General features: G+C 39.6%; 3 protein-coding genes across 3 annotated transcripts; 2 read left to right on the forward strand and 1 right to left on the reverse strand.

The window, feature by feature from the left end:
* Positions 1-2,809: 2,809 nt before the first annotated feature.
* Positions 2,810-6,015, forward strand: gja9a (gap junction protein alpha 9a). The gene is made up of 2 exons (XM_078252393.1): positions 2,810-2,999; positions 3,549-6,015. The coding sequence occupies exons 1-2, from the start codon at positions 2,947-2,949 to the stop codon at positions 5,053-5,055; spliced, it is 1,560 nt and encodes a 519-aa protein (XP_078108519.1). The 5' UTR covers positions 2,810-2,946; the 3' UTR covers positions 5,056-6,015.
* Positions 6,016-6,181: 166 nt separating this feature from the next.
* On the reverse strand, positions 6,182-7,837 carry LOC144519339 (c-Myc-binding protein-like). The gene is made up of 5 exons (XM_078252395.1): positions 7,725-7,837; positions 7,186-7,258; positions 6,981-7,029; positions 6,649-6,778; positions 6,182-6,553 (listed from the first exon to the last, which is right to left on the reverse strand). The coding sequence occupies exons 1-5, from the start codon at positions 7,737-7,739 to the stop codon at positions 6,512-6,514; spliced, it is 309 nt and encodes a 102-aa protein (XP_078108521.1). The 5' UTR covers positions 7,740-7,837; the 3' UTR covers positions 6,182-6,511.
* A 928-nt stretch (positions 7,838-8,765) lies between these two features.
* Positions 8,766-22,143, forward strand: rragca (Ras-related GTP binding Ca). The gene is made up of 7 exons (XM_078252396.1): positions 8,766-9,150; positions 11,283-11,486; positions 12,610-12,809; positions 15,562-15,676; positions 17,521-17,663; positions 17,951-18,099; positions 21,454-22,143. Exons 1-7 carry the CDS (start codon positions 8,968-8,970, stop codon positions 21,606-21,608), a joined length of 1,149 nt encoding a protein of 382 aa, XP_078108522.1. The 5' UTR covers positions 8,766-8,967; the 3' UTR covers positions 21,609-22,143.
* The last annotated feature ends 783 nt before the right edge of the window (positions 22,144-22,926 follow it).

Below are 22,926 nucleotides of genomic sequence, written 5' to 3' on the forward strand. Positions count from 1 at the left end.
GAGCTGGTTTACCATCAGGCCATGGCTTAATGCCATGTTATTGTTTCAGTCACTTCCTGTTGACAGGGCGTGGCTAATGACATGTTGTAAAACTGTTGATTCATTTTTCTCTTATACTTCTCTGTCATACTTGTTTTTTAACCTTGGCAATACAAAATGTTGGCCTTAAACATAAAAATCCAACTTTTGGAAACACTGGATACTGTTGGTAACAATTAAGTGCAAGTTAATGGCGGTATATTTTCTTTTTCATAAGTCTAGAAATGGCAAGTCTTTAAAGGTCCAATGTGTAGGAATTTTTCCCATCTAGCGTTGAGATCATATATCGCATGAATATGGAGCGTCTACCATAGTTCATGCGAATGAAAATGTAAAATTTCAAGCCAATAGGAATAATTGGAATTGATGGTGGTGGTAAATATTCATGAAAAAGGACAAGTTTGTGAACGGGCAACACAGATTTTGATAATGAACAACTAAAAACGTTACACACTGGACCTTTAATGTTACTGTGTTACTGGTGTGAGAAGGGCATTGGGTACAGATTGTAATACAGGAACAGATCTTATGTTAAAATATGTACTTAATTTATTTAAGATTACAGGTTTAACTATGACCAAAGACTAAACAGAAACTTCCTACACTTGGTTTTGAATTCCACAGCTCAATGTTTAAATTATTTTTATTTTGTCAAATTGAATCTGAACTTAGATAGAAATAGGATAATGGTATTGATTTTGTCTGATGAATATTTATACAGAATTTACAGTGGAGACGTCCATTTCATTGTTAATTAGCAGATAACAGTATACTACAGTCTGCTGTGCGATGGTGCTGGGATTCTGTTATATGTACTGTATTTGCCTTCTATGTGGCAGTGACTGCTTTTTACATGTGGAAAGTTCTATAGTTTCCAAATAAAGCTCATCAATATAACTTAGTGCATCAATATTATATTATCATGAGCTTGTTTGCCTTGACCCCAAAACAGTGGGAAATGGTATGTTTCCCTATGTACTCTAGATCTAGAAACCGTAGTCCGGTTTAACATTTCTGTCAAATGCTACCCATTTCAACACATTTGTTCATCCTGTATTTTTTTATTATTATTATGAACCATAATTCCAGAGTTAACATAAAGTGACAATCTTATAATATACTTTGTTATAGGTTCATTCTTTTAGACCTTAAATGCTGTGCTGAACTGAAGCTAAATGTAAACATCCCTTCCACTGATGTTTTACATCAAATTCATATTTTGTCTGATATGATTTCTCTACAGAACAAAGTTCAATAAATGACTTAGAAATTCTTAAAAGCACTCACTCCTTCTCCCTCAAATGTTGAATCTGTGAATAAACAAATATGTTTAGTTTCAAACAATACATCGTACATCTGCATAGTAAAGGTCAAACATCCAAGTGTAGTAACCACAAGCAAAACATGTAAAGAATATTTGTCCAGAATCCTTTATGAAAGTTTAAGGGTTAGGTAATTTATTGCCAAACCAGTTTACATACTGTGCAAGGAAGTGTAATGTATATGTATGTGTGTGTGTATATATATATATATATATATCACCTAAATATTTTGGCAATTCATCTTCTCCAAAATATTTGATAAAATAAAAGACTTTCAGATTGCAGACATGAAATTCCACCAAAAAAATGTATTTTGAACCAATTAATTGTGCTGATAGACAGTCAGCCAGGGGATGTCCTGGGGTTCTAGTACATGCCAACATTGATTTTACGCATTGAAATAGGGGGAAATAACTTTGGGTTTTTCCCAATATGTTACCCCAGTGTGACCCTCTGAACCTATAATGTGTTTGTACCAGACTGGTTTGAATCAATCCTGCTCTGCTGGGGAGAATGAGAGGTTCTAGGTCAGAAGGGAAAAGTTCCGCTTCATTTTAACAGAGGGGGGTAAAAAAAGTCTGAGCTGGAGGGTTGAATCTTGTCAACGCACAAATTAGGCCAAATATTCCCACTCTTGTAGATAGTTTGTCTTGCTCTGTAGAGCGAAATAACAATGAATGAACATGTTGTATCATGGACATGAAGCTGTACCATCATGACTGACCTCAGATAACAAACATGTTTATCACACAGAGGCATTTAAAGGTAGGCCTATTTCAAATTGGGACAGTGTGTGAAGTTGGCAAACAGCAGTTGTCAAGCACACCAATCCATTGTGATAGATTTCTTGTAAATGGGATAAAATAAGGTGTAAAGTGCATGAGAACTTAATTACACCCAGAGAGGAGCAGCAGGATATGAAATCGGACGTGATGACTCATTGATTACTTCGCTATAGTAGAAAACTATTGATTGTACAAGGGCTGTGTGGTTAACTAACTGGTATTGATAATATGGGGATTCTAACCACAGTGACTGTTTCCTTCTCTTTGTTTGTACATATGGAGTAAATAGGCCCAAACAATTGAGTGCTAACAAATCCTAAGCATGTAGTCTGGACTAGCAAGGTAGCCTGTCTATTTGGAAACAGCTTGATTATTTACACCCACACCTAATGTAGGGCCTACACACCCAAATGAACCACCAAAAAATATATTCAGTGAGTTATCATCTCTGCTGTTGAATGCAGCATCTCTGTTTGAAAAGGTAAAAACTGCCTGAATTAAAAGAAAAGACAAAAAACAGTCCTGGTCTGCAAATAGTGAGGTCAATATCTGTGTTCCAACCGGTTACAGCCCCATCACTGTGAGGCTGTGATCCAAATGCATTGGTGAAGCTGTTGGTATTGACTTTCTCTGCTCAGAGTTGTGTTGGCAACTTTCCCTCAACAGCTCAGTTGTTCCCACTTTGTTTCTGGCAACACTGAAGCACAGGCGGGTCACCGAGGTTTAGGTGATGTACTGGGACTCATGTGGAGGGTGCTATCGATTTTTTTTTAACTTTTTGGTGACCGCGCCAGGGCTGCATGACCCGAGGAGATTTAAGTCACCACCGGCAGTCTGTCCACGCCGCTGCAAGGTAAATGGAAACGACAAGTGCACAGAACTGTGCCCTGGTTTAATGACAGTGCTGAGGGGAATGGTTTTATTATTAAGGCAAAACTGGATAGCTGACCAGCCAAGGGAACATATCACTGGATGTACAAGTCCTCTCTGTCTACTTTAAATATATCTTTTGTTTTTGCAAATATGTGATACTCTGCATTTTTTTTTTTTTTTTTACTTCACAACGTTTCTACTAGTTAATGTTTCATTTTTCCAATTGAAAGGTACTGTAATTTCTTCAAACTTCCATTGGAACTGGGAAATCTAAATTACTATTATCACTAAATATTTTTTTTTTTTTTGGTCCTTTACTGCAAATTTTGCTCCTTTATATTGTGTTCTTTTAATCGGAAAAAGGTTGCTTATATTGTCACTATACCTTTGCTGTCTGTCTTAAAATCTTATTTATATTATTAACTTATTTATAAACTTATTTCCTCTAAGGTGTACTGTACTACCTAATGTTTCATCAGGTTTCCTTCTCTAATTATTTCATCTCTCTATTTCACTGACTTTCTACCAGTCACAATGGCAGAGTGAAGATGGGGGACTGGAACTTTCTCGGGGGGGTTTTGGAGGAGGTGCATATCCATTCCACTATGGTAGGCAAGATCTGGCTCACCATCCTGTTCATCTTCCGTATGCTGGTCCTCGGGGTGGCAGCTGAGGATGTGTGGAACGACGAGCAGGCTGACTTCATATGCAACACTGAGCAGCCTGGGTGCAGGAATGTGTGCTACGACCATGCTTTCCCAATCTCCCTCATCCGCTACTGGGTGCTGCAGGTCATTTTTGTGTCTTCTCCCTCGCTGGTTTACATGGGCCACGCTCTCTACAGGCTGCGGGCGCTGGAGAAGGCACGGCAGAAGAAGAAAGTGCTGCTGCGGAGAGAGCTGGAGTTGGTCGACGTGGAGTTGGCAGAAGCAAGGAAGAGGATTGAGCGGGAAATGAAACAGCTGGATCAGGGGAAGCTTAACAAAGCTCCTTTGAGGGGCTCTTTGCTGCGTACCTATGTTGCTCACGTTGTCACTCGCTCTGTTGTGGAGGTGGCCTTCATGACAGGCCAGTACCTCCTTTATGGTTTTCACCTCTACCCACTCTTCAAGTGTGAGCGGGATCCTTGTCCCAATGCTGTGGACTGTTATGTTTCCAGACCAACAGAGAAGAGTGTCTTCATGGTGTTCATGCAATGCATTGCTGCAATTTCCCTATTCCTAAACATCTTGGAGATCATACATCTGAGTTACAAAAAGATTAAAAAGGGCATCTTGGACTTCTACCCTCACTTGAGAGACGAGAGAGATGAACTTGATGACTACTATGCCAACAAGTGTAAAAAAGAATCTGTTGTGCAAATATGCTCCAATGTACCCCGAAAGGCAACAATTGCCTCTGCACCCAGTGACTACAACTTCATGATGGAGAGGATGCAGGGCACAGTTATGTACCCAAACCTTATCAAACCTTCAACTGTTCTACCTCTTCAGGGCGAGCTGGCCACTCCGCACAATTTGGATGATTCCAGATGTTCAGCTCAAAGCCCCCCACATTATAACTGCCCCTTGACTACCAACGAGCCCTGCTCTCCATGCTGCGACTCCCTGATTTATCCAAAACAGGAGGCTGAGGACTTTTTGCATCTTCGCCCACACAGTAAAGAAGATGGTGGCAGTGAAAGAGGGAGCCCAGACTTTCCAAAATGCCCACAGAAGGCAGCTGACACTCCCACACTGCCAGTTAGTGCATCAAGGAGGCCGTGGAGGGCTCATGGCTCTTTCAATTGCTCTACAGTGTCGGAGGGTAAAAGCTCTGACACAGACTCCTATGAGGGTGCAAAAGCCAGCAGTGGAACTCCCTCCACTCGAACACACTCAAAATCAGATGCCAAACATCAAAGCCGGCCCTCCACCCCAGAGTCAGTGGATGACTCCAGCTCAGGATCCAGGCACAACCCCAGACCACCTTCCTCCATCTGTAAACCATCAGTGGCAAGTAATGAAAGCAAACGAGCAGCAGACCTGCAAATCTAAACTGTGAATGCACCTTGTCCTTACAGCAGTCCATGTTACAGGTGTATCGATTCGACCACCGTATCTGCATTAAGGATTTAACACACTATAAGCTGCCTGGTGAGAGTTTACTCATATTTTGGTTTGTGTTTTTGTTCTAAACGTTTAACAATTCAGCCTAAATAATGTGGCGTGCTTCTAGTTTAACCAATGGAATAGACATTTAAAATTGCTTTTGGTGACGTACTTTATTAAAATAAGAAATACAGGACTTTGTATAGTATGTTATATATATTTGTTCAACTGCTTTTAAAATAAACCTGTTTTATTATTGTGACTTCCTGCATGTATTGCTACCAAATTAGCATGACAATAATTTTAACCATGCATCTTTTTGGTATAATACAAGACCTGCACTGGGCCACAAATAGATTAGACATCTTAAGTGGTGTTTTTCATTGTAGTGTGACATAACATTGTAAAAAATCCCAATATCATTTCACTATATAGTGAAATGATATTGGGATTTTTACTATACTACATTCTGGATACTGCACTTGCTCCTTAGGCTGGCGACTATTCCGTTTCCTCAGTACATATTTACTTTTGATAACAGCGACACTTACATACGTATACATACGTCACAGTTAGTACACTTTTAAAAATGTAACACAGCACGGTAGACTTTTGAAGGGCAAACAGTCTATCCCACAGTAATGCATACATTTGTACCATAAAGCCATACTAAATATTTTTAGATAATTATTTTGTCTGAAGCTTGCAGTTCAGTTTCATCTCTATATGTTATATGGCAGGGGGATTTAGTCAATACTCATCCATTACCTGAGCATATCAATAAGCAGCTAACACAGCAGCACTGACCTCACCAACAAGAATATTGTTTGATTACTATCCTGCTTCATAGTTTTGACTCTAAAATGATTAAATCTGATTAAACCAGATGTGCTCTGATTCCCAGTCTTCATTTGTCTTTGTATTATTTTTAGTAGAAAGCAATGACTGTTATATTGAAACACACAGCTGCATCTGACCACAGTAACCACACTATTTAAAATACTCTGCTATTCCAATAAAATGCCTGATTAATACACTGCTCTTAGAAATGAGTTCAATCAGTGATACGACAATGATTACAAGACTGTGCTTTATTTTACTGGTGTCTTACATTTGAGTGTTTCACAACTGTTTACACCAGATCTTTGGAAATAAAGTGTAAGTGTGAATCTGAAATAAAGTGTAAGTGTGAAGACTGAACAAACCAGAAACATCAGAATCACAACAGAAATATACATATATGTACAGAATAAGTTAAATTCTAAGAAACATAGAAAATAAGATTTACAAAAATAGATACCTAAAACAATTGTTGGCCTTCACTTAAAAGGGGGTTCGTGTCTTGAAAGTGACAGCAAAATAAACAAAAACTACAATAATGAAGCCAAAGCGCCGCTGCGGTCTAGTCAGCTGTGGCTCCATCTTCAGGCTCGTAACGCTGCAGCTAGAAAGATGGAGAAAAAAGTGCATCTACGTTAAACAGGACGTTGTCTGAGATGACACACACAACTTTTATGATAAGAACCAGCAAAAGCTTACCTTTGTTTTGAGGTCTTTGGTTTCCTCTGCCAGACGTGCACACCTCTGCCTCAAGTCAACCACCTCTTGCTGCAGAGCCTCAGTGTCTGCTGACGTCTGACCAGCAGCATTGAGATGCTGCTTCACAAATCTGGGAAGGAGCTGGTTAAAGAACAAACAGCAAGCAGTGACCTCCTGTATTAACTTCTCAACATTTATCTTAACTATTATCTTTATTTGCAGTGGTGGCTGGGGGTATGAACTTAAGTCCAAGGCTCAACTCACAACCAACTAAACCAAGAGACAATTTCTGCAACGACCCAATGGTTCAGGATGTGTGTTTAAAAGGATACTCCAGAGCGTTGTTGGGCTTTTCAGGTTGTTCATACAGAGCCACTAGAACTGAAATCCAAGAGGGGAAAAAAAAAAAAAAAATTACATAAAATGTTAGTATTCCTTCAAGGTTTGAAAAAAATATATTGTTCTGTTGTCTACACTGGAACTCTGCTTTTAAGTTTGCAGTCTCTCCCCTTTCCCTGTGCCAAAAAAGTGCCATACCACTAGTAAGACTGTCAACAACACCAGCTTTCTCCAAGTATCTCCGAAACTGTTCCCTTTTAGGGTCTGGGCCCTGTATGAAGAGACAAGTGTATTATTACCAATCACTTATTTATTAACCAATAACCAATTGTCAGGTCAAGTTAACTAAAATACACCAGAGAAAAAAAGAAAAGAAAAAAAAGTAGCCTACTTTACACTCATCTCTCGTTTATTTGCCTGAATGCCCTGCGTCAGAGTTAACAGTTACTAAACATTAAATTGTCAAAACATGACCTGCAGCAGATAATGTTAGCCAAAAAGCAGTTTGTAGTTGGTTTATTGACATTAATTTAACTTAAGTTTATCCACAAACAGTTACAACACCCAAGCCAAAACATGAGCCGTCACAGGTGGTCTTTCGATTCACTGATGAACACCTTGTAACCTCCTAGCTAGCTAGCTAATATTAGCTTAGCAAACTTGCAGTAAATAGACAAGAAACTGAAAAGTGATTACGGAGCATTAGTGTAAGACAAAACGACAGCAAATACACTTACTCTATAATGTGCCATAATGACAAAGTTGAAATTGTTCAAATAGTTAAGTTAAGTTTTTGTGTCCCGCTCATAGAGTGTTAACTGCCGGGGCTGGAGAAGTTATGTTTCGTTTTTCACCTTCCTTCAAGCAATGGTCTGGATGCTGCCTTCAGTTGTTCATCGTAAAAAATAGGTAAAAACATAAACATGTATCAGCCGTAATTAGCGCAGACCTCAGTATTTCTACAATATTATTATTATTTTATTTTATTTTACATGTTCTATAATTAATTAATTTGACAGGGGCAATACATGCAGGCATTGTTACATTTAAATGAATTGCAACCGATTCAATATAAGATAAAATATAAATATATAGGACATTAGGTTATGTATAATTTGCAGACCTTGTCCTTGGTTAGGCTTTAAAGAAATAAAACACATAATACAATAGTCTAATACAGGCATAGAAACTAACAATAAAACAGACAGACAAACAGCCGTTACAAACAATCACTAAACACAGCAATTGAAACAACAATGACTAAAAAAAGACAATAAAGAACAACTTGGCAATTAAGAAACAACATAAGCCATGGCTTTAATTCTAGATAGAAGACGCATAACTCTAACTCAAGTGCGTCTACGCTTAACAAATGGCATATGTCTAAATTAAATCCATCGACTCGATTAATTCCGACATTTTGAAAATACCATTAAAGTCTTCACTTTACGTGGATTTCTGCTACCATCTGCCGGTGATATTGCAGAACACCAGCGCTGCCCACTATGTATTTGTTTGTTTTTTGACTACCTTCATCAAATGTTCACTTATTTTACAGGAAATAAAAATGTATAAATTATATGTAATTCTTGCAAACCCAATCATCTTAAACGGTTGTGTTACGAATGTGTATTGCTTCATATTCGGGTGATAGGTCACAATACAGGTCTGAGTACTAGTCAGGTGACAGCGACAAACCTCAGTAGAGTGACAGGCGGTCGACCAATCATTTTTCGTGATGTAATTCAGACAGCGAATCAGAATCAAGGGGTGGGAACAAAGGGTGAGTTTTTTTTGAAAGGAGAGGAAATCCTTAGGAAATGTGTGGGATCACGCTCGGTGTTTCCAAGTAGCCTGGGCATTATTGACAAACTATTTTCATTGTGTGACGGTAGTTTGTAGTGCATACCGATCATCCGATACAAACACGGGTGTGGTGAGTGACAAGTAAGGGGGGGAAGCGACCGTCGTTAGGTCAAAATGTCGATTCAGTACGAGGTAGAACAGCTGGCTGACAGCTACGGGGTTGCGGACTCGTTCCCCAAAGATTTCGGTTATGGTGAAGAGGAGGCCGACATTGAGGACAGCCCGGCGCCGTCCGACAGCAAACCGAGAATCCTGCTCATGGGTTTGAGAAGAAGTGGCAAATCATCCATACAGAAGGTAGGGAGAGACGTTAACGTTAAACTGCGCCTTCCCCCCTGCTTCACGCAGTAAATGGGACGTTAGCCAATATAGCTAGCGAGTTAGTTTAGCATGTCGTAAGTGATGATAGCTATATGAACCAGCAGATAACATGTCTAGCTACATGAGAGTGGAAGAACTGAAATGGAACCCTCTCCCGCAGCTAATGACCAGTTAGCCTTCAGTGTTAGCTAACGTTAGTGTAGCTGTAGCAGTAAATTATTAACCAGGTGGACAGGAGACGCAGTGGGTGCATCTTAACTGACATATGGACATAAAGCATGTGACTGTTTAGTTCACAACTTGTCCAACATGCCTAACATATCTTAGTCCCACCCAGCTGTGAGGTAGGTCTGATGTGTAGCTCTCTCACATGACTGTAACTTGACCACACCTTTCATTCTGCAAGTCATAACACTTAGTTTTAATCAGTGCACCGGTCAAAGCACATGCAGCGTGGCCAACATGCTCTTTAATTATGTATTTAAGTCATGGCTGGATTCATGAGTTATGGGGCCCCTGCTGAACCTCCACCAACTGCCCCATGTGCATGTTGCAATATGAACCCTGTGGCCTCGACGATCCCATTGAGTCCAGATTAACCAGTACTGCCAGTTCCTCTAGAAAACATTCTTGCTGTGGTTTTAATCCACCCAGATCCTGACGCAGCTCGTTTTGTGATGAATCTACTTAGTAGTTGAAGGCCTAAACAGTCACACTTGTTACTTATGCTGTGTGGAATAGCACCTCTGTTTTCTCCTATAGCTTAATGTAATATTTATTAAAAGCGTTATCAATTCTATGGTATTGGTGGAGGTTGTCTTGTCTGTTTCAGGTGAGATGGTCCATCTCTGCAGGGAAAAAAAAACAACTGCAGGAAACCCTGAATTCTATACAGCAATGATAGTTAATTTGTGTTTGTTTGTGGGAATGTGATTAACTACAACTTGATTTAAGAATATGCATCATGTGTGCACAATAGATGGCAAAAACAGTAACGCTCTTAAAATTAGATTTTGACACAGGGTCCCTCTACAAGACATGGCCACACAATTTAGTGGTGTAAATGCATTAACACATTTGCAATGAATCCACTTATCAAAACCAATGGACATGCACTGAGCCTGGGGCTTTTGGGGCCCGTTGGAGTTGTTGCCCACTTTGCCCAGTTGGTAATCCCTCCAAGGTTAGCTGTGTCAGTTATATTCGTCAAGTCTTTCAAACGGGGGAACAGTGTTTGAATAATAGATGAGATGCAGTTGTGCCGTCTATGATATTTTATTATTTATGTTAAACTTCAAGGGGGAAGTAGAATCAGGCTGGATATAGCGAGACTCGCCAGGAGCCTATCCTACATATACAAAAGTAATGACTGGCAGTTTTCTGTACTGAAGTGCACCCTTGTACTATTTTACTGTAATCCACACACCGTCAAGTCTCAGATTAATGTTCTCCTGTAAGCCTCCAGTATGGGCTGAAAAACATGTGATTTGGCTTTTTGCTGGTTCATTGGCCTGTGACCTCAGTGGCACACACACTGACTCAAAATGGCAGTGGTGGAGAGAACACTCCCAGGTCCAGGTTATTTTCTACCTGTTACTGCATTCAGCAGACCAAGACCCTGATCAACCCTTAACCACACTTCACTTTATACAGCGGCAGTCTTACTGTCTTACTGTTTTAAAGCGTGCTGCTGGAAAATGCTGAATGTAGAGTGATGTGTTGCATCAGAGTGAGTCTGCAATCTTGTGCCCTTTCCCCTCCGCTTGCTCTTCATGTGACGACGTCTTTGTGCTTAAATCATTGCATGAACCAGAAAACGGTACAATCATCTTTCCCATGAAAACAATATTATTTCCATACAGGTACTATTGCAAGATGCAACATATTGTAAGGAAATCATCATCTGTGTAACTAGTGAAGAAAACCCAAATAACACTTTTTCAAAAAGCTGTCTGTATATAAAGTTGCTGTATTATTAAATGCTCACCATTCGTCGTAATTCGACAGGCAAATGAGATTAAATAATGTGTAACAAGATGTTCAAGAAGTCCCAGTCCTTTTAACAAGTCATCTGCATTTCTTGAACATGAACACGATTCTGATTTCAGGTGGTGTTCCACAAAATGTCTCCCAATGAGACCTTGTTCCTGGAGAGCACCAACAAGATCTACAAGGACGACATCTCCAGCAGCTCCTTTGTCAACTTCCAGATTTGGGACTTCCCAGGTCAGGTTGACTTCTTCGACCCCACCTTCGACTACGAGATGATCTTCAGAGGAACCGGGGCTTTGATATTTGTCATCGATGCTCAGGTGAAAAACGGAAGAAAAGTGATTCGTTTGACTTGGTCATAAACACAGGAAAAGGATGCGTTTGTTTCACAGCAACACGTTTTGGTGGTGTTTTACCTGCTATAAACATAAAAAAACAAAAACAAAACAACAGTGTCATGTTTCAAATGTGCTGACCAAAAATATCTTGATACTGACTGGATATTTCATTTTACAAATAGAAAATCGGACAATGTTCTGACACACTCGCACACACGTTTTCCATTTTTGTCAAGGTGAAACTGCACATTTAACGGAAATAAACTTTTTTTATTTATTTTTTTTTAAACTGCTCACTGTTGATGTAAGTTCCTGTAGAAGCCGTCTAGATGGGACAGCCAGTGTAGCCAGGATAAAAGACAATTACACGCCATGGCTTTTATGCCAGTGCTTTCAAGAAGTAATCTCTCATGATGTTAGCCACAGCTGATCTGATTGCAGGGTTTATTTGTACTCCGGGAGGTGCATCACATTCAATTAGTTTCAGCGGTTGGTCACACAGTGATATCTGAGGAGACTTGTTTTTGTCTTGCTGTTTTGGAAGACAATGCAGCAGTACATTTCCTCATACCTGGTTTAAAGCTGATGAGAACGTACACCTGCAGTAGATAAGAGTGTTGTCACTTTTAACACTTTTAGTAGGCAGCATGTGTTGATTTTCCTGTTCATTTTACGGACATGAATTAGCTGTGGCATGGTTGTATTTGCAGTTTAACTTATGTATAATCTTTTGCTGCACTGAAATATTTAAAATGGCCCGTTACAATGTCCATCCAAGCAGGAGGTACATGCAGTTTTGAGAGAATTGTCAATTTCAAAAACAAAATGTTTAAAGAAGCTTGATTGTTTTGTTTTTTTTGTTTGTTTTTTTTCTCTCAAATGCTTTAACTCAGCTGACAGTATAGCAGAAATAAAAGCCATTCATTATATGGTGAATTGTGTGCATTAATGCAGTCATAGAAGATAATTGTGAACTAAAATATGGATTGTAGGGTACTTGGAAGTTTGGATTTTTGTAATGCATTTGTGGCAATTTTATTATTTACTCTCTGAAAAGATGTACTTATTCAATATGTGTATTAATGTGTTACTTTCTTCCTCTTAGGATGATTATGTGGAGGCCCTGGGCAGACTTCACCTCACAGTGTCTCGGGCCTATCGGGTCAATCCAGAGATCAACTTCGAGGTGTTTATCCACAAAGTGGATGGCCTGTCAGACGATCACAAGATCGAGACTCAGAGAGACATCCATCAGAGAGCCAATGACGATCTGGCAGACGCTAGCTTAGAAAAGCTGCATCTCAGGTACACTCAATTTAACATTTTGATTTCTTTTTTTTTCTACATCTGTAAAAGGCTGAAGAATACATCATTTCATCCCTGCTGCCTATGCAAGCACATGTTGGTGTACAGAGTCATTTCAAATTATAGTCCAACACACACACACACACACACACACACACACACACACACACACACACACGCTCTCACACTCTGTGTATTATGGGTTACTTATCTTAAGAACTAGTAGAGCTCAACTCATGAAGTAACTTTTTTAAACCTTCAGTTCATCTGAAAATATCAAATCATCACTCACTCAATCACCAAAATTGGAGGTGCATGGTTTTGTTTGGACAGCGATGTCTAACGGCCACTGTCACAAAATCAAATCAACAACCTACTTTCAACTACATAATGCTTGCTCACACATCAGTACTTTAAAAAAAAAAAAAATAATTCACCGAACAGTTTAAATTGTCCCAATTCGTGTCACCTGAGTCTGCACATGTAGTACAACACCGTCATTATCTGAGGCATGTGACTTGGAATTTAATTCCAGAGTAGGAATTTCATCAAGATGGTTCCAACATTATGTAAAACTTCCCTGAGCAGCGTTATTAGATTAGATTCAACTTTATGTTCATTTAGCAGAGTACAGGTACAGAGCCAATGAAATGCAGGTGACATCCAACCATAAGTGCAAAAGAAGCATTAAATACCAACGTGCAGGTTGAGTACAGTATTCTGTGCAGTTATGTAGATGATAGAGATTAATTATGTACAACAGTGTATAGTTAGATAAATACAGGTTTTCCAGATTACAGGTATACAGTGACAGATAAGGAGTATAGAGGGTTATGTACATAGAGTATAAATAGACATTCTATATAAATTATTTATTTAGCACAGGTTTATGGGCAGGTTATGGAATTAAAAAAAAATATATATTGTGCATATTTGGGTGTAAGCAGTGCAAGGGCATTGATGAAACAGTGCAGAAGTAAATGTAAACGGTGCAGAAGTAAACAGTGCTAGATTAAATGGTTAAATGTCATCAATATGAAAGCTTGTGTGTATCAGTGGTAACATGAGACAACGTGATAGGGTAGGGAGGTGTTTCATAAAGCCAAAACTCGAGAGCACAAACTAGAACTGACGTGTGTGACGATATCTGTGTGTGTGACACAGCAGTTCAGGGCAGGAGCTTATTGGTCGGTTAGTTCTGTGGTTTCAGTAGTGTTGATGTACAGCGGCCTGTGGCCTGCATACTCTTAGTGTTACTGTGAGATTCCTCTTTGACTTCCTAATGAAGAAACTATGACCCATGCTTCAGATACCGGAGCGGATATGATCCAAGGTCCCATGGTCTGACATATTTAAGTAAAGGCTAAATTACGCATGTGTCATATTGCCCATATTGTCACTGTACAGTAGTTCACAACATCATCACTGCTGCTGGAGATTTATTAGCTTGTTGTTTTCTGAGGAAAATATTACTGCGTCATGTAACCTGAGGAAATAGTCCTTCAAAAGGCCTCGGCTGAAATAATCACTTGATCAATGGCTTAGTCAATAGACAGAAACCTAATTCATGACAGTGTTGTTAATTGATTACAGAAGTCATTTTTCAAGTAAAATACTACAGTAATTATTTGCTCGTTAAATGTGAGGATTTGTTTGCTTTTCGCCATTATACTCTGTAAATTGATTACCGTCGGCGTATTTTTGATAGCCATTCATCACACGACTAATCAGGTTATCAATAAATGATTCCATAATAGAGCTGAAAGAATAATAGATTAGCCGACGTAAAGAAAATTGGTTGGTAACAATTTTAATAATTGATGCAATCAATCAAGTTTTTTTTTCTATCAATGCAAACTGCAAACAAAATAATTACGGTTCCCACTTCGCAAATGTGATAATTTTCTCTGGTTTGTTGTTGTAACTGTAATATTTTGGGGATTTTAAACACTGGTCAGATAAAACCAAAAAAAGTCAGCAAGACGACATCAATTTAGGCTCTGCAAGATTGACGGTTGATTTTCACTGTTTTATTACATTTTATAGGAAACGGATTAATCGATCGTGTGCTGCGGCCCCAAAACAAAAAATAAAAATAATGAATAACTGCAGCCTTCACCCTGACACACTGTGTAGAGAAACTTGCTACGTACGACATTAAACAGGCTGTCCTGGCTGATCCCGGTCAGCTCTGCAGCAGCTTTACCGTTGCTGTTTGCTCTGTGTTGGCACACGCTGCACTGTTTTATGTGGGGTGAGATTGTTGTTTATTTCAGCTAGACAGCCGGAGCGGTCCAGGATATATAGCGGAGCTGAGATGTTTTTTTTTTTTTTTTTTTTGGCTTTGCCTTGTGACTCTCTGGTGCTTTCATCACTGTAATACATTGTAAAGTTGAGCTTTGCCAAGTGTATGCAGACAGTTCCATTTGGCTCAAGTCACTGGCTTCCTTAGGGTCTGACCTTTTTTTATTTATATATCTTAGTTACTAAACTCCATGAGTTATGTGTGTCCACTTTTGTCATATGACGATGTTTTTTTTGCTAACATTTGTTTTTCATTCCAGTGTTTTTTATGTCTGAATCCGGCTTAAACGCTTAGATTAACATCTCTGTTCTGCCATCCTGTGTCTGTTTGTCATGCGAGCTCGTGACTATCTGTATTTTTACCTGCTTTCATATGTGTTTGAGGAAGTGAGAAGCGTTTCCTACTATTAACTGCTTATTCACTTCCTTTTTTGTTTTTCTCATTCAGCTTTTACTTGACAAGTATTTACGACCACTCCATCTTTGAGGCCTTTAGCAAAGTGGTGCAGAAGCTCATCCCTCAGCTTCCCACTCTGGAGAACCTCCTAAACATCTTCATTTCTGTAAGTTAAGAACAGCCAACTCTTTGTGAATGAAGCTTTTGTAAGTTTGTCATTGACCAGCGTGATTTATGTGAGTCACTGCCCGCTCTGATGCCCTTTATGGTGAGCAGTTCCTCCAATGCCCTCATAGTCCTTGATTGTAATGCTGGTCTGTGGATGTTGCACATATTCCCAATGATAATATTTTAATATTGCTGTTGATAACACCCAACAAGCAGCCCTGCCTCACACGATATTTACAAATATTTTTTTATATATTTTGTGTGTTCCAAAATGAACTTACTAGTTTGGTATCCAGACCGTTTAGATCATTTAAGAAAAGTATTCAGTGTCAGACAAAATGATCCCCTTGAAAAGGGTTAAGTGTAAAGCTCCATCTCTCTTTTTGGATGTTATATTTCATGATTAAGTACTGAGAAATACTTCAAAGAGCATTTAATTGAACTCCGTGCCTCTGCCTTTGGAATGACTTGCAAGATTCAGCTTTGAAACGTTTGATTTTTGGTTGTGTATATGTCGCCTGTTGGCACACATCCTGTCTTCTTGACAGGAGAGGATTAAAGTGGCATTTAAACCGTAAAGTGGAATCTTGTATTTTGAAGCTTTGTGGAGTGCAGCCCAGTGCTTCTTTTAGTTGCCTCTTATTTTCGTGGCTGTCTTATAGCGATGGGCGATATGAATACAATCCTCTATCATGGTATATGGAATTTAAATCACAGTATTTACATCTATCAATAGTAAACATGGTGAAATGAAGAAGGTTGATAGTCAAAACATAATTTAACATCAGTACCGGACTTCCTTATGTGTATTGATACATTTCGGGAAAGTCTATTGAAATATTGTTAATGAATAAAATGTATAGACAGGATTTTTTTTTTTTCTTTTTTTTCTTCTTCTTATAATCGAGCAAATTCAATACCTGACAAATAAAGGTATTTCACTGATTAAAAATCATATAAAAATAATTAATTAAAATAATAATAATAATTAAATAAAAAATTCAATATTCCCAACAAGCAGTTAATCTCATTGATTTGTGACATTAGCTGACAATGGCATAAACACTACTGAGATATTAAAAGGATAACTACTACCTACTACTACTTCTACTACTCCTGTAAAAGGCATAAAAAAAAACCTAGGGCTAAAACAATATAACATAATTTCATCGTTTTAGTAAGATTAAGATTAATTTATTTGTCAATTATCTTGCTGTGCAACAGGAAACAACAACAATCATACAGACGTACGTAAGAATACATACATAGACTGAAATGTATAAAACCAGATAAAAAAACGGTTAAAACAGTCGACAGTACAGTGTGTAGTAAGTGCTGTAGTATGTAGTTAGCAGGGCAGTGTATTAAAGTGTTATGGTGCTCATCAAGTGTTGATATGCAAGTACTTTTTTTTTTAAAGCAGAAACACTGAAAATTCACCACATCCAAATTCTGAAATGTAAGTATTTGCTGGTTAATTTGGTCTTCTATGATTGGAAGCTGACTATCTTTGGGGTTTGAACTGTTGGCTGGACAAATGAAGCAATTTTATTATGCCAACTTTCGCTTCAGGGAAATGTAGTTTCATTATGGTCTGACATTTTTATAGCCCAAACAATTAATCAAGAAACAAATCGTTAGTTGTTGCCCTAGTAAAATCTTTGACTGGTGCCAAATTAGTATTGTCTCACAGCATTTGTCATCATATCTCCCACCTCTATCAAATGTCCAACGTCTTTACCGCATTATACATTTCTAACACCCCCTTTCTTTCTTGTTGTCTCTTCCTCCTGCATTCCTATTCCTCGCCGTCATCCTTCGCCTAATATTTCTCCCTCACAGAATTCAGGGATAGAGAAGGCCTTTCTGTTTGATGTGGTCAGTAAGATCTACATCGCTACAGACAGCTCTCCTGTAGACATGCAGTCCTATGAACTGTGCTGTGATATGATCGACGTGGTCATTGACGTCTCCTGCATCTATGGGTGAGTGTGTTTTTATAATTGAGGTATGAGTTGTGTTCTCACCTTTTCCTGTCATTCAGATGCATTTTGGCAGACTTAAACTTTATAATAAGTGGATTGAAGACATTTTTAAACATAAATGTCTTAATGATTTAAGAGAGTTCACCCCTGTGTTGTCTGAGGATGCTTTCATTGAAGCATGCTTTAATTTATGCATTTATTTGCTTAATTAAACCCAACCACAAGTTGCAATTAATTCCATTTTAATTTCCACCTGAACACTGTGGTGTTGTGTTGTTCCACACCAGTCTGAGGGAGGACGGCAGTGGCAGTGCCTATGACAAGGAGTCCATGGCCATCATCAAGCTCAACAACACCACTGTGCTGTACCTGAAAGAGGTCACCAAGTTCCTGGCCCTTGTCTGCATCCTGCGGGAAGAAAGCTTTGAGCGCAAAGGTAAACTGTCAGAGAATTCTGTGATCCCCCTGGAGCTCATTTGGCTTAATTAGGCTAATGGTAGTCTCGCATTGCCTAGTCCACACAACATTCCGGGATAGGAGAAAAACGTGCTCTGGTTTATTGGCATTTCTTCTTCGTCTTGGGCGGCACCAAGCGTCGGGCGGAGCCACGGTGCCTCTGCAAAGTAGCCTTGGGAAGGAACTTGTTTTGGTGGAACGTGTACGTTCAAAAGTTGTTTTTAGTCGTGCAACAGAAAACTCAGATTGGACTGATAGTCTAGCTAGCTGTCTGGATTTACCCTGCAGAGATCTGAGGAGCAGTTAACCACAGTCCTCATAAATCGGAAATGGAACGTCGTCGAAATAAGACTAGGCTAATGGTGATGTGGCCTTAAGTCAAGTGTTTTCATATTTTCTGCCACATTATTCTAGAATTGTAGCAAGTCTGTACCTACATGTATACAGAGTGTATGACGTCCTATGCATTGTAATGTGTTGCAATTAAGTGCATTAAAGGGAAAATACAGCGATTTTAGTATATAGAACTTTCATGAAGTTGGGGGATTTACAAGAGACAGATTTTAATAAATGGTAAAAACTGATGCAGCAGAGGCCGAGACATCCTGACTTTTACCCCCCGAGTATGAGTCCAACTCCAAAAACACTGGATTCTACACTTCTTATATTAAAACTCAATAGCATATTTTAAGAGACCCTCCTTGCTGTGAGAGTGAAATAACCCTGATGGCATTCTCAGGGTTATTTTCTCTCAAAAGCTACAAAAGAAATGACATCATCTTGGTAGTATTCCTCGTGACGAATAAGCTGATCTTCATCCGTTAAATTGGTCCAGTGCCTCTTTAACTTTGCAATAAATGCTGCATTTTGAAATGTTAGAAGGTTCAGATTTTGTGTGACTCTGTGTCCGGGAGATGCTTATTGTTTGGCGTCTTTGTAGTATGATGTTTATGTTTATTACTTTATTACATATATAGAAATTGCATTATTATAAGGTGTTCCTGTTACAATGCAATACAAGAGCAGACCACAAACTACAGCTCAATGTCTCAAAAGTGACCATAGAGGGAAATCAACACCTGTCAGCCTTAACACTGTTGTGGATGGGTATTTCATTGGGTTACATTATTCTACAGATGTTCATGTTATTCTGTCTTTATCATGTAGAAGTTTTGTGGTACATTTTTGGATGCACCATAGTTTATGGAGAAAACTTGAATCTGTGCATGTTGGATGCATGAAAACAAATACAAAATGATTAGTTCCTGAGATACTTCTAGCACTACCTCTCCTCCCACTTTTCATGTTCTTACAACTAGGCCTGTCGCGATAGTCAATTAATCACACGATTAAAAAAAGCTCCATAATTTGCATGCGTGTTCTCTCTCTCTCTCTCTCTGAGACTGGCGGACCACTCTCGGTTCCTTAGTGTAACGAGGAGTGAACCCTCTTGTCAGTCGCATGGTCTTTGTGTGGGGGCAGGACTCCTGGCCATCCTGGAGAGAGAGAGACGTAGAAACGCTAGTTTAGAGTTGGAGCAGGGTTTCCCGCAGCAGTTAAGGCGGCATCAAAAGAAGAGCGATATCCGCCGTTTTACTCGCCGTCTTCTTTCTCCCTTTCATTCCAAAGCACACAGTTGACAACCTGCAAGTGGAAGCGGTGGAGACAGGCTCGGACATACACGCCGCACTGGACTTGTCAGTCTCGCAAGCGGTTTCAGAAAAGTGGATGCATGTGTCCGACAATGCACAGAACATTAACCGGTACAAGCCTACAAACTGTCCGCTTCACCAGAATGAAGGCTGAAAAACAGAACTATTTTTGTACAAACATTTACTCGTCATGTGGCTGGCAGATAGATAGATAGATAGATAGATAGATAGATAGATAGATATAATTTATTAATTATATATTATTTAAATTTAATATTTAGTGTCTGTATTCTATCGCACAAACACTCGACGAATGCTGCAAACATTTGACAGCCAGTACGAACTGCCTGGGAGAACATATACGTGTCACAAACGGCAATTCCACAACTGTACAACAGCGTGAAAGACGACATACTGAAGGAGATCAAAGACCTATTGTGGATATTTCAAATGTCTTCCTGTTCCAGTGTTAAATATTCTTTAGAAATAAAAGTTTATTGATCTTTGAAAAGGTGTACCTGCATTATTATGCCATTATCATTATATTAGATGAAAATCGTCTCGGAACGACAATATTATCGTTTATCGCAATAATTTCTGGGACAATTTATCGTCCAGCAAAATTTGTTATCGTGACAGGCCTACTTACAACGCATCGCAAATAATACCGTATTGGTCCGAATATAAGACGACCACCCCCCGCCCCCCCTTTTTCAAGACTAATTTTTAGAAAAATACTTTCTAAAAGCCAAATGTTTTCATAAAGAAAATAATTTTATTAGGCTCTTGTTTTTAAACATCTTTTTAAATAAAATATTTTCAATATCTTTTTTAGATGAAAGTGTCACACTTAAATTAATGGTAAATATTTCCAAGGCCTTCAGCTGAATGAGTGCTCTGGTAATGGGCATCCCATCATTCCGTTTTTCTGTCACGTAATCACACACGCTCCTGTCAATCTCTTGGAAGCAGCCACTTTGAGGACCACGCTAAGACATCTCCATGACAACGCCTCGTTGTACTTCCATTCTACTTCCGACTTCCAGGCTTTTTGTAGCTGGATATATCATTTTGTTTCGTCTGTATGAATGTGGAACCATTCCATATAACGCTACCGTGCTTTCGGGCGATCGTTTTTTTTCGACCAGCTGTTTTGTAACACTAACATTAAACGGATTATCATTTTATTTCTATAGTTTATAGCTGACTTCTCTATTGGCTGTTGAAACAGGTGACATCCCTTACGTTCTGCGACTTGAACAGCTGAAAGTCTAGACCCCGATTATAAGACGACCCCACTTTTTCAGACTTTTTTCTAGGAAAAAAAAACCCTGTCTTATATTTGGACCAATACGGTAGTTAAGAGCCTAACATGACTGAGTACACCAAATAATTGTGTGTTTGCATTTTTCCTTCAGTTTAAATATATATATTTTTTGTAATCAGGACATTTCTGACCCTTTTGATCTATATGCTGAATCAACGTCAATTTATTTCAATCCCATGAAAAAGAAGAAATGCTCTAGGAACTACATGATGCCAGACCCCCCCTCCCCCCAGCCTGTTTGATGGTCATGTCTGGCCCGTGTATTTGAAATGCAAAAACACTGACCTTCTTTAGTGTATATTGCTACAAAGCAAGATGTCATAATAAAATCTGTGTGTCTTTCTTGCCACTTTAGGATTAATAGACTACAACTTCCACTGTTTCCGGAAGGCCATCCATGAAGTATTTGAGGTGGGTGTTTCCACCCAGCGTCCAGTGGGCTCTCAGGCGGTGGGCTCGCCCTGCACCAAGGCCGTTGCACTGAATGGCACGCCGCGCAACACTGTCTAGACCCTGATGCAAAATAAAAAATAAAAAGACGCAAAAAGAGGAGAAAGGAAGGATGGAGAAGGGCTAGAGAGCCTGTAGAGGAGAGACTGCTCAACTGGGGCTCACCGGCACGCCAATCACAATCCCTTGCTCCCAGCACCCAAAGTACTGCGAGACGGCTTGAGCCAAGAGTGTGTGAGACGACACGGGAGCACATCGGGGTTAGGCTTATCAAGCTAAGATAGAAGGGAAATTTCAGCATTCGTTTCAGGTGAATGCAAGGCACCGTGATGGCTGTGAGGAAGTCAAAGAGAGTCAAACTGTCCCTGGACAGGAAAAGGTTCAGGATCTTTCTTTGGATTTCCTAAAGCAGTCAAAGGCTGTGATAATTAGCTGCTGGTCCCTCCTTAATGAACAATGGGAGGAGGGAAAACAAACCCTTGTTGTAACCTCTTGTTTATGGACAAACTGTGAAGTCAGTTTGCAGGAATCTTATCTAGTGATGAACCCACCCCGACCACTTCTGTGCAGATAAAAAAAAGAAAAAAAAGAAATAGATGGTGGATGTGAACTGCTAGTCCTAACCCACATATGTTCAGAGATGGCCTTATGTAGATAAAGCTTGTCTGCAGAGCAAGCTTTCTCTAACCACCACTCACCTCACCCTACCTGAATGCTGCCCAAAACTCGCTTTTTGGTTTCACTTATGAAGGGAAAACAAGGTTTTGTGAACAGACTGAAAAGGGATTGTGCTGTCCATCCAATTGTGTGGGTGTATGCAGGTGTGTGTGTGTGTGTGTGTGTGTGTGTGTGTGTGTGTGTGTGTGTGTGTGTGTGTGTGTGTGTGTGTGTGTGTGTGTGTGTGTGTGTGTGTGTGTGTGTGTGTGTGTGTGTGTGTGTGTGTGTGTGTGTGTGTGTGTGTGTGTGTGTGTGTGTAGTGTGTGTGTGGATGCAGGTGTGTGTGGATGCAGGTGTGTGTGGATGCAGGTGTGTGTGGATGCAGGTGTGTGTGGATGCAGGTGTGTGTGGATGCAGGTGTGTGTGTGTGTGTGTGGATGCAGGTGTGTGTGGATGCAGTGTGTGTGTGTGTGTGTGGATGCAGGTGTGTGTGTGTGTGTGTGGATGCAGGTGTGTGTGTGTGTGTGGATGCAGGTGTGTGTGTGTGTGTGGATGCAGGTGTGTGTGTGTGTGTGTGGATGCAGGTGTGTGTGTGTGTGTGTGGATGCAGGTGTGTGTGTGTGTGTGGATGCAGGTATGTGTGTGTGTGTGTGTGTGTGTGTGTGTGGATGCAGGTGTGTTTAAGTGTCAATGAAAGGTTTTGATTAGATCCCAGACTGGG

The sequence above is a fragment of the Sander vitreus genome, chromosome 6 (genome assembly GCF_031162955.1).
Source record: "Sander vitreus isolate 19-12246 chromosome 6, sanVit1, whole genome shotgun sequence".
Classification (NCBI taxonomy): domain Eukaryota; kingdom Metazoa; phylum Chordata; class Actinopteri; order Perciformes; family Percidae; genus Sander; species Sander vitreus.

What these genes read in the sequence shown, in the direction of transcription:
- gja9a (XM_078252393.1), top strand. Translation starts at nt 2,947, where the DNA reads ATGACCCGAGGAGATTTAAGTCACCACCGGCAGTCTGTCCACGCCGCT. An exon ending in TCTGTCCACGCCGCTGCAAG is followed by an intron (nt 3,000 to 3,548) that starts GTAAATGGAAAC and finishes ACTTTCTACCAG; the next exon opens with TCACAATGGCAGAGTGAAGA.
- LOC144519339 (XM_078252395.1), bottom strand. An exon ending in TGTTGACAGTCTTACTAGTG is followed by an intron (nt 7,030 to 7,185) that starts GTATGGCACTTT and finishes CTTGGATTTCAG; the next exon opens with TTCTAGTGGCTCTGTATGAA. An exon ending in AAGCCCAACAACGCTCTGGA is followed by an intron (nt 6,779 to 6,980) that starts GTATCCTTTTAA and finishes GCTCCTTCCCAG; the next exon opens with ATTTGTGAAGCAGCATCTCA.
- rragca (XM_078252396.1), top strand. Translation starts at nt 8,968, where the DNA reads ATGTCGATTCAGTACGAGGTAGAACAGCTGGCTGACAGCTACGGGGTT. An exon ending in GCAAATCATCCATACAGAAG is followed by an intron (nt 9,151 to 11,282) that starts GTAGGGAGAGAC and finishes TTCTGATTTCAG; the next exon opens with GTGGTGTTCCACAAAATGTC. An exon ending in TTAGAAAAGCTGCATCTCAG is followed by an intron (nt 12,810 to 15,561) that starts GTACACTCAATT and finishes TTTCTCATTCAG; the next exon opens with CTTTTACTTGACAAGTATTT.